General features: G+C 37.5%; 2 protein-coding genes and 2 non-coding genes across 5 annotated transcripts; all 4 read right to left on the bottom strand.

The window, feature by feature from the left end:
- Positions 1 to 457: 457 nt before the first annotated feature.
- LOC147276344 (O-methyltransferase family protein) lies at positions 458 to 2,176 on the bottom strand. Of its 2 annotated transcripts, none has more exons than XM_086254760.1 (3): positions 2,154 to 2,176; positions 1,321 to 2,098; positions 458 to 769 (listed from the first exon to the last, which is right to left on the bottom strand). In XM_086254760.1, exons 2-3 carry the CDS (start codon positions 2,092 to 2,094, stop codon positions 458 to 460), a joined length of 1,086 nt encoding a protein of 361 aa, XP_086110886.1. In that variant the 5' UTR covers positions 2,095 to 2,098; positions 2,154 to 2,176. The 2 variants fall into 2 exon arrangements, with proteins under 2 accessions (XP_086110886.1, XP_086110885.1); XM_086254759.1 differs by lacking the exon at positions 2,154 to 2,176 and having other exon boundaries at positions 1,321 to 1,649; positions 1,761 to 2,094.
- A 1,271-nt stretch (positions 2,177 to 3,447) lies between these two features.
- Positions 3,448 to 3,598, bottom strand: LOC147276343 (U4 spliceosomal RNA). Its single transcript, XR_015124123.1, has one exon. It is a non-coding gene; the product is annotated as a U4 spliceosomal RNA (small nuclear RNA).
- Positions 3,599 to 4,673: 1,075 nt separating this feature from the next.
- On the bottom strand, positions 4,674 to 4,825 carry LOC147276342 (U4 spliceosomal RNA). Its single transcript, XR_015124124.1, has one exon. It is a non-coding gene; the product is annotated as a U4 spliceosomal RNA (small nuclear RNA).
- A 939-nt stretch (positions 4,826 to 5,764) lies between these two features.
- Positions 5,765 to 13,726, bottom strand: IYO (RPAP1-like, carboxy-terminal protein). Its single transcript, XM_086254481.1, has 10 exons — positions 13,480 to 13,726; positions 12,580 to 13,384; positions 11,737 to 11,831; positions 11,354 to 11,541; positions 10,326 to 10,431; positions 9,949 to 10,209; positions 9,479 to 9,667; positions 7,043 to 9,340; positions 6,734 to 6,943; positions 5,765 to 6,119 (listed from the first exon to the last, which is right to left on the bottom strand). Exons 1-10 carry the CDS (start codon positions 13,723 to 13,725, stop codon positions 5,928 to 5,930), a joined length of 4,590 nt encoding a protein of 1,529 aa, XP_086110607.1. The 5' UTR covers position 13,726; the 3' UTR covers positions 5,765 to 5,927.
- Between the last annotated feature and the right edge of the window lie 310 nt (positions 13,727 to 14,036).

Raw genomic sequence — 14,036 nt, 5'->3', positions numbered from 1 at the left:
CATTTTTTTTCCCTCTCCTTCTCTCTTCAACTCCAACTCTTCTTTATGAACTATTTTGTATCATTTTTATTAATTTTTGTAGGGAGCTATAATATGGTTGTAGATAGTTCGGCCAACTTGGGCTTTGCTAGTTGGGTCAATCCGCTACCATTACTTTTGCATTATGGTTTCTTGTTCCTTTTGGCGTAGTGATAAAAAAATGTTGCCTCTCTAAAATTACTCATTTATCTCATGGAATTATTCGATCAATTCAGCCTTTCCCACTAAAATCCGATGTGGGACTTACAACTTCTCTTACAATCGCATTCCTCATCACTTAGCCAAACAAAGACTAGAAAGCAAGTAATTAAGACCATAACAATCACAAACACCTGCTGGTAACTTGACTACAATACAATAATAAGACACAAATTTAAGACTTCAAATCCCACATGATCCTTAACTTTGTTTTGTAAATTTAAGGAAAAGCTTGAATAACAGATTGGACAGCATGAATGGGTGTGACAGTGTGTCGGCTAAAGCCAGCCTCCCCAAGAACATGTTCCCATTCCTTCAAGGTCCTCTCTTTGCCTGTGTTAGTGTGGGCCATCATCACCATGTCCAGCATCAATCTCACATCTGTTAGTTTGTCTTCTTTCTCATCTTCATCTTCTTTTTCATCAATGACAGCTTCTATGATTATCACCTTCCCTTTGTCCTCAGGAATGGCTTCCCTGCACTTCTTCAGAATTTGGATGCACTCATCATCTCCCCAATCATGAAGAACCCACTGCAATTCACCAAACACAAAATCAGATTGAGTACCCTTTATGATCATAACCTGTCCTGTTGACCAGCACATATAACTTAGTAGAAAGATATAAGAGAACCATAAATGAAAAATATTGCACACTTGTTGCTATTCTAGCTAGTTTTGTTAGCCTGATGTACATTAATTGTTAGCCCATTGCTTAATAACTTAAGTTTTTCATGACCATATCAATTTATCAGAGTTTTGGTTGTAGGAGGTTCTAGGTTTGAAATGTCTCATTTCAATTCCCAACTTTTTCGTTGGTTTGCAAGGTGCAGAGTAGGTGGGGTGAATCTATATGTTTATATTTGTTACATCTATCTGCCTCTACACATGCATGATAAGATAGTACGTGATCTATAAAAGATATATTTTGGTTAGCTACCTTGATATACATTGTTGGCCTATTCTCTAACAGTCTTTGAATTCAATGAATGTCTAACAAGTTTAAGCCTTCTTGATTACCTTTTATATATAATCAACTTTGTGCATAGTGACCATTTAATTTCCAAGCCAAACTATATACTAACCATGAGAATTGCAGCATCAGCCTTTGGAACACAATCAAACATGTCACCTCCAACATTCTCAACTTTGTCACACTCCCCAGCAACACGCACAACATGAGGAAGATCAAAGTTGATGCCTCGAATCCAAGGACAAGCCTCAACCAACAACCGCAAAGTAGTCCCATCCCCCCCACCCACATCTACAATACTCCCAACCCCATCAAACAGATCCGGACAACTCTCAATGACTGCAGGCACTGCCACCTTTGCATCACAAGCCATTGCCTCATTGATGAGCTGGCTGTGAGCAGGATTGGCCGCCGCGTAGCTCCACACATCCTCCCCATGTACCGCCTCAAATGCCGGATTGCTAGTACCCCGAATCCGGGCACTTAGGCCGTGCCATGGTGCCAGCATTACCGGACTACTCTCCAGCAAAATTAAGGCAGCCATGCTGTTTTGTCCGGTTTTCATTAGCCTGCGGGACAACGGTGTTTGTGCATAGGCTTTGGGGCCTAATGGGGTTGTGGGTTGCTCTTTGAATATTTGGTGGTGGACTAGGAACCTCAGGATGCGGTAGAGAGGAGAAGGAGCACACCTTAGAGTGGAGGACAGCTCTGAGAGTGTCATGGGGCTTCCATGGCTTTCAATGGCATCGGCTATTCCAAGCTCAATGGCACATTTTACCACTGCCATTTTGGTAAACCCAAACACATATTTCCACACATCCACTTTGGCTTGTTCATCTTCTTCAACTTCTCTTGTGTTTAACTCTCTTTGTGTACTATCTTCCATCTCTCTCTCTCTCTCTCTCTCTCTCTCTCTCTCTCTCTCTCTCTCTCTCTCTCTCTCTGTTGTGTATGTGTGTCTCCCTTAGTGTCTTAGCTAGCAACTATATAATTGACAGAATTATGTTTCTGGTCCTACAATTTGGACTCGATTTCAGCTTGATACACGTGGTTTTTTTTTTGGCCATGATACACGTGGTTTAATTTTTGCAAATCACATTCTTTGTATAATTTATTAGCAATTACAATTGAATTAAAAAGTCATGCTTCTGTCGAATTAGTTGACAAAAAAAAATACACTAATCACGTGAATGGTTACTAAAGTTATTAAAATTCTCCAAATTTCTAATAAAATGACTATGATAACATTTGATGTGATGCACATATATGCGACAATTTCGCAAATTAATTTGAGAAAAATGTTATTTTGAACTCAATATATTACAATCATTAATAAACTATAAAATGCGATTGCTAAATTTAAAATTACATGGCCGAATGTGATTTAGCCAATGTAATTTGTGAAAGAGATGGAAGCTGAAGCTTTGGTTACATGAAGGAAATGTGTAAGTGCCTTTTAGGTAATCTAACATTTTCATTGGGATTTCGAATAGATTCAACTACTCAATTTTTAATATTTATTTCCTTGGTATACCCCAAGACAATCCTTGGTGCTATTAGTTGGAAGGACTTTGTCTTATATACGTTCTGTCTTCAATAAAGCATTTGATATAGCAGTGGACAAATGTGGAAAGTAGTTAGATACAGCATTAAACTGATCAATAAGATAATTGTTTGCTTTGTTGAGGGAGATGCTGTTTTTGGAAGTAGTAGGATGGTAAGAAGAAGGAAGACTGCGTCTATTGTACGTGTAAGGTACATATAAATCAAAGCTTAATTAAGATGCATAAGATACATATAAATGAATAAGGCTTAATTATGCTTGACTTTCAAATTATGTCTCGTGCCTTACTTTGAATTTTGATACTTATTTTGACTCACTTTATTCTTAAATTATTCTATGTATTTTAAATGATGTCATTCCATAAACTCTATTATATTTTCCGTTAGCCAAATTAACATGGTGCATACATGACAAAAAATTTTATCAACACCACATCAATTTGGTTAACATAATGAAACAATTTAAAACACAAAGCCTCATTAGAGAGTAAAATGAGTCAAAATAAAGGGGCATAGTTCAATTCAAAGGGATACGTACATTACCACATCAATCCAAATTGAGGATTCCAGACTTTATTTGATTAATATAAACCAATAATAAATTTGCAGTTCAAGAAGTCGGTCAAATGTTACTAAGCATGGTAAAAATGAAAACCATTTGGACTAATATTTGTAGGGCTATACCCCAAAGGAAGCCCTTCCAGAAATTCTCAGAGGCCAAGGCAGAACCCGGGCCTAAGAGGGGGTTTGGAAATAGTTTTCAACCAGCAATAGACGCGCCTCGGTTAGAACCTCACTAGCTGCGTCATTGCCCCAAGCGCAAAGATAGATTCTCCCAACGGTTAGCTTTTCTTATATATGTAACCAAATGTCTGAGCCTCATTCACAAAACCGATATGGGACTAATTAATCTTGTTCTGCTATCTTGGTCAAATTCAGATCTCACAAAAATTTGTTGTGACTTGTGAGGATAGCTTTTACCGACAACAACCAGCTATGAAACATTAATGTATGTTTGGCATTGCTAGCAATCCAATATTTTAATATTGTTACTTATCAGTAGCTCTATTATACAACCATATATATACAAGGACTGCTATGGTGCACATGTAATGCTGGCAACAATAATACAAAGAAAATACTACAATAACACTACACTTGCAACCAAGATGTGCATAGAAATTACAAGAACAATAATACTACACATATATGAGCTCATTGTCCATCCAAGATCTACATATATAGAGACAAATAACTCCAATGTTAATTGTTGGAAGCAGAATCGGCTATTTGATTCATATGAGTATATGAGGGATTAAGTTATGTATGCTTGGTTTGGGTTCAAGGTTAACCTGAACTGATATGGATGTCAAAGCTTCCATCCATGCATTAACTCTGCCTATGAGTGTATGATTGCCTGTAAAAGATATCCATTTAGGCTTCTCCAACCCTACCTTAAACAATCAATACGTATGCAAACTATGCCTTAACTCTGATGAAAATTACCATTATGTTTTTTAGTTTTGGCGTAATTAACAAGGAAAACCCCACTTTCATTCCTCCATATACAAGGTTCAAGTTTTGTAAATTCGAGTGTTTCTACGGTCTATGAGGGTGAATCAAGGATGGTCATCCCTCCACATAAAAGGTTCAAGTTTAAATCTGAATCTTGTAAAATTCAAGTGCGAATGGTAAAATCCAAGTCTCAGACGATCATCCCTATTAATCTCTCAAAGATCAAAGGCTAGATTTAGGCTTAAGATAAAACCCGAATCTTATAAATTCAAGTATTTTTATGCCTATGTAGGAGAATCAAGAACAACTTTTCATTAGTGATAAAAACAGTGATTAGTGATAATTAAATTGCCATCATGTTTCTAAAATTTGGACTTGGAATTGTAGAGCTTAACCCCAAAGGGAGCCCTTCCAGAAATTCTCGAAGGCCATAGGCTGAACCCAGGCCTTGGAGGGGGTTTGGAAATAGTTTTCAACCAGCAATAGACGCGCCTCGGTTAGAACCTCATTAGCTGCGTCATTGCCCCAAGCGCAAAGATGCTTTCTATTCCTCTTCGGCTCTTCTTTTATAGTCAATTGCTACAACTTAGTCTTGTCTTTCTTCCGATGTGGGATACTCCTACACTTTCTTTCTCTCATAGAGGAAAAACAAGGATATTGCAATCTATTCCATCAAAAGTCAAAACTCATACTCTTTGATTTCCTTATCTTTTTAGTTTATTCAGTGATATAACTATAGCTAAAACAGGCAGCAATTTTCAAAACATGAAGCAAATCAAATAGAATCATAACCTCTCCAAAGAATTAGCATATGTCATTTTGAAAGGAAAACACTATCCTTTAGTTCAAAAGAGACTTAAAATTTATTGAGAAGAAGAATGAGAGTTGAATTCTTATAATAGATTGAAGTAATTACAATGTTGAAGTAATTATTTTGCTATTGAAGATATTGGTAATGATGTCAAACGCCATTCTTTAACAAAATGGAAAGGAGGAATAGAAATATCACCACACAATCTAATATTTGTCTTTACGAGTACTGTAATATTCAACATGAATCTTGTCAAACAAACATAAAAAAAAAAAAAAAAAATAGAAGGCTTTGGTGGAGAGCTTGTAACTCCAATGACAGTGAGCATTAACTTTCATTGGCCTCTTTTGTAACAAGAAAAACTTTCATGGGATGGTACTATATGTTCAATATGAGAGAAATAGACACAAAAACTATATAAAATCATCCCATAAAAGTTTTTACCTTTTAAAACTCCAGTGATAGTTATTAAAAGATCGAGCTACTAGTGTTCTGATTGGGCTTCGATCTTCTGATTGCTTTAATTACTCACAACTCACTAGAGAGTGGGCAAAGAGAAATCAAATCACCATCTCTCGACATGGGACTTTGTTGGGTTTAAATTGAATCAAACTACAAGGAGCGTTCAACTCCTCTGCAATCAACTTCAATTGGTGTGCAGTCTCAATTTAATGTAAAAAAGTAATTCTGTTGAATTTTTATTATGTACACAAGTTACAAAAGTTAGATCAGTCGTTCACATGTTACGAAAATTGTTCAGCTATGCAAACTCTCTCTCTCTCTCTCTCTCTCTCTCTCATATTCACACGTGTATGCATGCACACACATGCTCACAACAGATTGTTCTTAAAGGACGACTTTAGCTTCTCCACAGCAGCTAACAGTGAAGAATTTCTTTCACAAGCTTCAGTTAGTAACTCAAGCCTCTTCTCAATGGCATTTCCCATTGGAGCTCCATCCTTTTGCTTGGTTATTTGTGATGTAGATGGCTTGTTGTACTGAATAAGATTCAACATCATTGCCTGCAATTACATACCACATTTGCATTAGATTCTCTCTCAAATGTTGCTATATGGATATCAGTAATGCTACACTTACCACATTTTTATACCACAATTTCATACTATCTTACATGGCATTCATACATTGGACACTACAAATTAAAAAATAAAACCTAAAAAAGAAAAAGAAAATACCCTTCCAATAAAGTAATGACACATCAGGTGGGATACAAATGTGAGAAAAAAAATGTGGGACAACTAGCATTATTGATATGGATATAAGAGGAAAATGTAAGAAAAGGCAGTTGTGATATTAATAGTTGTAAGGTAAATGAGTATTTCCACAGTATGAACAAATCTAACTTCAACAAACAAATTGATCATAGTACTTGATCAGCAATATACTGTATTTTCCCTTTCTCTATGACTGTATTCATTGTATATTACGGTTCCTAACTTCTACAATTTCAACATAGGAGTTGTCTACATGTACAGGTGCTTCAGTTTGCAGAAATCCAAGCAATACAATGACGTCATTAGGAGGCATATCTCGTATGAAATACATTTATCGTTTCACCCACTCACTAGATATGATATACATGAAGAATTTAACAACCTTAAAATTTTTTACATACCTCATGCTGTTGCTTCAGGGAGAAGTCTCGCAAAAGAGACCTAGAAAGCTTATTCCGGAGCGATAGCTTATCACCAGTGTACGAATTAAAAATGAAAGCTGAAAGGTGATGAAGAGCCATTGTATATGCAAGTGATCCTCGAGTTGCAGCCTTATCAAGGGCACCAGAAGTCCACGATTTCACGTAAGCCTCCAAAATACCAGAATTATCCTGCACAGACACCATATTTGATGTATTTTTATAACCTTTGCAGTAAAAAGACCATTTATATTAAACAGCACAAGCAAGTCAATGACTAGTCAGCAGTACCTCAACAGGTTCAAGGTACCCCTCTGCATCAGTAAAGCAATTCTCTAAAGGTGGCAGGAGTTCAAGAACACGAAAATTAGTTAGTGTATTCCAGGCAGCAAGTCGCACAGGAGCTTCAACACAACGGTGAAGATAAACTGCAACTTGGCGGCCATAAATCAAATCACCATAAGATACAGCAGAAAATTGCTCCACAAGAGTTTCAATAAATGTTGAGTAACTCTCATGAATATCTGATTGAAATGCCAGAACTTCCAGATTGTTTTCATTTCTACATTCTGACAATAAGTTACATGGCCTTGCCTGATAAAGAAGATTCCCATAGAGATCTTGCAAAGCTTCATAAATAGCCCTACTTTTCTCCTCCTCCATCATGCCCATTCCAACAAGTAAGATCACAGATAGAGAATGCAATTTCCAAACTAACGATACACTCTTAACTGGGGAGGGGATGTCAGCAGGTAGGAAACTGGACAGTGCTTCAATACCCAAAAGGAAGAAAAGTCCAGCTTTGGCAACTAAAAGAAAATCACCAGTGTCCTGCATGAGATCTTGTAAATTGGAAGACTTTTTAAGACCAGCATATTTGCTATCACAAAGGGTTGACATTGGACTCAGAAACCAGGAAATGGGTAGTGGCAGTCTCTGGTGAGCCCACTCTACTACCAAGGAAGTGCAATGTTGAGTGTTCACATGTGATGGGTCCACGTCCTCATATATGGTGTCGAGGGAACCTTTACCCTTCTTAAGTGATCTACTGTCGGAGAAATTCATGCCCTCACTATCTTTGAGCTTTTCCTTTACAGATAACCATCTGTTACTGAAATGAGAAGTTAATATCTTACTGAAGAGCAGGTAATCCTCTTCTTTAAATTCCCAATCAAACAGCCTAATTCCCCTATTACAGCAAAGAAAACGCCGAATACAGAAATCAAGATACTTCAACACTGAGATATCAAGCAAAATATCTATTGCCTTTTTCACATAAGTCTCATCTGTTGGCCCAGCAGTTACACATACTCCTAGAGATGAATTGATTGTCAGCATAGTAAACATCATTTCTTCTTCTGTGAGTATATCAAAATTGGACACAATCTGCCAAGTTCCAAGCAGGTCAATGAAAAATCTTGCATCTGCTTGTGCCAGCAAAACAGTAGCAGACCAATATCCTCTGCCAGAGGCACCCCAGCCGACTCCCACCCCAGGAGCAGGGCCTCCCCGGCCAAACGTCTCAATGGACTGCACAAGGCTCCACTCTGAAGCAACTAACTTCATAAAAAATTTTTGCACACTTCTCAATTCAACCAAAGACCCCTTAAGTATACCATCCTTAAGTATTTTCTCTTCTCTTGAATAAGTGTAATTTTGGGAAGGAGTTTGGACGCCTGTCCTGGCTAACCTTATCAACTTATCACTGCTAACGATGATCCCCACTAACCCTTGTAAGCAACATACAGAAGCTAACGATGTTTCACATTCACCTTGCTGTCTCAAATGACACAGCTTCTCAATGAAAGAGCTACCTCCAATAGGATCTTTTCCATATTTTGCATCATTAGTATCCAAACTGCCCAAAAACCCATTTTTAAGAATTTCAAGTCCAACTTTTGGAACAAACTCTGGAAGCCATGGCACAACACTACCACTTTCATGCAAGTGGACAGTATCATCTGGGATCACTCTTTCAAGCACTCTGGAGAGCATGCGCATGACAGATGAATACATCCACAACAAGGAAGTCACTGATGAATCTTGGGAAACAAGATCACCACCAATTCCTTTGTCCCTCTCAAATAAATTACATAAGCTAGGATCAGTCTTCAACACTATCCACTTCACAGCTATATCAACCATTGGACCAACATGGCTCCAAGACCAAAACTCAGTGTCATCACCAGAATGCTCCAAGGTTTGATTTTTCAGATGCTTCTGGGAGAACAAACTCGGAAGTCTTCTAGCCAAAGCCTCCAAAACAAGGTAGGCCTCCTTAGAGATGGAAGCAAACTCACTAAGAACATTGCTCTCTATAAGTTTGTCAAATGTAGGTGGGTTTAGCCACATGCACAAGTTAGGGAAAACATCTGAGAAGTATGATACACAATACCCATACTGAATGCAAACCTTCCAAAAACGCAGTTGTTCAACCATCAAGGCTGAGGAAAGTTTACAGTTTTCTCCTCCAGAGTTTACCCAGTTGTCAAGGAAGGAAGTAGATTGATACAAATGCCATGTCATAGTTTGGAAACTCCCATTCTTTATGAAATCAAGGCAATTCTTCCGATCAGATTGAGCCAACACCTTTTATATATTCAAAATGAATGATTATAGTATTAGTTTTATCTGGAATTAAAAGCAGGTATGGTTCCCATCTAATAGTTTAGTGGGAACAAAACATATAAAACAACTGAACATAAAAACTGTACAGAAACTGCTTACTTTTAGAAGTCTAACAGACTTTATCTTAGACGGCTGGATTTCTGTACTGTCTTTTGCAATAAATCTGCTGACAACTGTTTGGAGAAGTCTTTGGCATTTCATTATTGCATCTGCACATTTTGGGGAATGCCTTGCCATGGAAATAAGTATAGAAATTATGTATTCTTCCAAAGGAGCTGTAGGGTCAGACTGAAACAACGCAAAACAATACACTTCAGGAAACTACAGACCATATTTCCTTGAGCTTTTAAAAAGTCCTTCAATCTAAAACTTTCTAGCAGGATCTTGGTTTATCTATAACACTATTAATTGGTGATTCTGGGTTTTGACATAGAAACATAACCCCACATTCACATCTGAATTTTAGACTAGTGCTTGGTTCTTCTATAAATCTCAGGAAACTTGAGTACTTATTAACTCCCTACATAGTTCTTATAGCCTCCTGAATATAAAGAAAATAAAGGACTAACCTCCAAAAGATACCGAAGCCTTGGAAGAATTCCCATCCGCACCAAACCTGCAGCAAAATCTTGTCCAGCAACCACAATATCATCCTGAATTGTACGTTTCCCTTCAGTCTCATCATCAATGATATCCTCATCAAGAGCAAGAATATTAGAAGGCTTAGCATTGTACTTCCAGAATCCACCACGAAGGAAACCAACATCAATCTCTGGTTTGCTTCGAAATACAGGGGCAGTATATGTATCCTTATACAGAATTGCTGATTTCTGGAAGCAGAATATATAAGGATGAAGTAATCAAATATCGATAAATTAAACAACAACAAAGAAATACATAACTAAAATAGTGGGAAGAAAAGGAAAAAAAAACACTCCAACTCTACCTCCGAGATATCAAAGAAGTTCTCATTCAGATCACAGCTCAATATGCCATGAACAACTTTGGCAGAAGCCAGAACTACAGAATTATGGTTATCATCAAGACACATCCTACAATTCAATAAATCATAGGTTAAATTGCAAATTCATTAAAATATCAAAGACTCTAAAAGATGGTGAAGAAATTTTTATGGCACTAAAATTTGGAAGAACACTTTTTCAAGTAAATAATCTTTCTACTCAGGTTAACTGTTACATTCTATCAAATACTATCACCGGTTGCAAATAAATCACAGCCATCAAATTGTGGCATATAGCTCTAGCTTGGATATATAAGCAGCAAACAGAGAGAACACAGTTATATTTCTTTGGGAATATGAAGATTTAACTATAACATGTAAGGACGAAATAACTAGACTTACTTGCCTTTCATGATCCAATAGGTGAACAGAAAATTGAAGGCAATTCAGGGTGAATTGAATGCATGTAATGAATTTTATGAAAGCCTTAATCTGGGGAATATCTAGGTCATGAGAAAAAAATGATACATACTATAAATAATCATGCATTATTCTAACAGTACAAGTGTACGTGTGTGCATATATCAAACTAGAACTGATTCCTACGGATCTATGAAGTATTAAAACTAAAACTTGCCAGTCTATATTATAATCGTAAATTTTTTTTTTTTTTTTTATCAATGTTTTCTGCACCTTATCTAGGTACACTGAGTGCTTTATACATGGCAAATATGCCTAGGACATTAAAATATAAACAGTAGACTGTGATACCTGAATCTACTCATTAGATATGATACTGATGTACATTGTTTAAGAAACATCATAACTCAGTATTACAACTGGTGAGTGAAACAAAGATGCTTAACTCATGTTTGAAACCATCAATTAATATGCAATAACAATGCAAAACAAACTCACCAACGGAATGGTAAATTTACAAATACAAGGCAGATAATTCAGGCATGGCCAGTTTTAACTAAAATTTGGAATAGAAGCATTCAGATGTAATTCACCTGAGGGACAAAACAAGCTCAGGTTCTGGGCCAAGTGCATAAGCCCAAACAGCCTCCCAGTCAATAGATCTGTCAACTTTATTAGCATCTCTTCTGGTAAACTGCACTTGAATTTGATGAATATTTTGTAATGCCTTATCAAGCACAGTTGAAAGAAGATGGAATGCCAGGGCCCGTTGTCCTGGAATCTGGAACCACCAAAAAGCAGATGGTAAAACAAGATAAGTGAGATCAGGAAGCAAATTTATTAAGAGCTATAAGATTTCATAGGTAATACACTAGAGATCCATGAGCATACTGCATCATCCAACCTACAGAAATTCAAAAAAGACAGTATCCAAACGGTTATTGTACAATTACACTAAAATATGATATAAACTTACCACACTCCTAGTGAGTGCCACTGCTTCTTTGATTGTATAACCAGCAGCACCAGGATCCCCCTCAGTACGCAGGAAGTCACGGTCAGTAACATTACCTGAAACATGGGGGAAAGAATTCATTGATACCATATTGAGGCATATGTTATCTTTTAAAAAAGTAATATCATTTAGTGCAGTTTCACTGTCCAGACAGCAAAAAATACTGATAAATCATAGTAAGAGAACATCTTAACTACAAATTAAGTCCCGCAAAATAACTTTAAAGAACGTAAACCAGTAGGAGGACAGAAAAGAAAACAAGAGGGACTGAGGGATACATAATCTCTGCTAAAATAGAATGAAAAATATTGGCTTATGCCCAAAAATCATATAAAATAGAAAACCTTAAAGCTAAAACTTTTTACTGAGAAATTCTCACTCAGTGCAGGGTTCTAGTGTCAAAATCAAGATGCAACTGCGTGTCACCCCTAGTCCTCTTGCCAACATGATCTTGCAAATCCCCCACGAGGCTTTTAATATAATATTAAAAAAAATTGCTTATTCAAGTGGCCTATGATAGTATGATAATAAAAGTAAAATCCTTCGGCGTCGGGACACTACAAGGAATCATTACCAGATTAAGTTGATAGGACTCAAAAGTGGTAAGCAAGCATCAGAAGAAGCACATTTGAGTCCGTAAATACTTAATTATAATCGACACAATAAGCAAAATTAGAAGATAAATGACTATTTCTAGCATATCTGATAGTGCACACGGTCAGAAGATAAAATGCATTGCCAGATAAACAAGAAACATTTTGTGAAATAAACCGCCAAATAACAAGGACAAGTAATATAGCTTACTACTCTGAGGTATCTGGAGAAAACTATTTTGAATAACAGTCCCATCAAAGGAAAATCTTAATTCCCTAACAGCCTGGACTCTCTCACTCCAAGCATTCCACAAATTGCCACTGGCTTGGCCTGAATTCTGCTCCAACCCGTGCTCTAGCTTAGTCTGTGTACGGTTGAAGGTCATTGCTGCGGCCATATGAGAAATACCACTGTGAGAGCTAGGGGAAACTTTTGGGCCATTGTTATCAGAGCTGGGGGTTCTTTGCTTCCTCAATTTCTCTTCACCCCTCCTTTTGAGTACTTCCAGTAATGCAGGATCCATTCTGCCCATTATCTCAGCCTGTGCTTCTGCAATCTCATCCGCTGACATTCCTTGCAATTGTGCACGGTTCTCAGCATCAATCTCAGTCTCAAGCGACACGGGCCCTCCTTCATTTCGAATATCATCATGAGGGGACTTGGGGTCCACTCGAATTTGCATGTCATTGTTACCCAATACAGATTCTTGTTCAGTCTGCAAGTTACCCAACACGGATTCTTGTTCAGTCTTCAAGTTACCCACCACGGACTTCAGCTTGGGATGCATTTGATTTGAGTCATTCTTCCTAATACTACTAGTTTCCATTGTCTCCCTAACCATACTTGTCCTATTCACATCAAGCTCCTTCTCTGCCCACTTGCTAAAGTCCATGTCTTTTTTCTTCTTCCTCTCTACTGGGTTGGCATAAGACTTGATGGGTTCAAAGTCCATTACATCTTCATCATCATCAACCTCCTCAACACCACCCATTTTACTATTTACCGGACCCCAATGCTGTAACATCAAAATCCAAACAAAACCAGTCACTATTTTCCAGAGCATATTGCATAACATCATATACATGAAATTATCTACTCATTAGGGCTTACCGGGCCGGAGGAGCGGTGGCGAGCAACGGGGAAAGGAAGAATAGTGGGCCGAGGCGGTGGAGTTGGGCCCAAGAGTGGCCCATCAGAAATACCTTTCTCGACTATACCACCAATTAAGAACGAAGCATCACTGCCACCGCCATCGCTTACTGGAAGCGCGTTGGTCCCAAATATCGTCTTCAACTTCTTCTTCTTCTCCGGGCCTGTAGTGCTTGCTTCGGTGCTTTGCTTCTTCTCCATGACCATGAAAGCTTCACTCTGGACTCTAAAAGTAGGGCTTAGAATTTGGGCGGGCTAGTTTATATACCGGAGTCCAGACTAACCAAGAATGACTCAAAACGGTGCCGTATGCTTCTTTTTAAATTGGGGAAAATGACCAATTCTTTCATGTAGTTGAGTGTTTTCCCAATTAGGTGTCGGTAGTTTCAATTTTTTCATGTAATTCTAGTTTAATTATTTTACAATTAAAAATAAATTGAAAATTCCTTAATTTGTTAAATGAAAGTATCGATTATCTATGGTTTAAATCTATTTGTGTTCATCAATAGAATTGGCAT

The sequence above is a fragment of the Dryas octopetala genome, chromosome 8, assembly GCF_963921425.1.
Source record: "Dryas octopetala chromosome 8, drDryOcto1.1, whole genome shotgun sequence".
Lineage (NCBI taxonomy): Eukaryota > Viridiplantae > Streptophyta > Magnoliopsida > Rosales > Rosaceae > Dryas > Dryas octopetala.
This window is presented reverse-complemented; position numbering and strand designations above follow the sequence as displayed.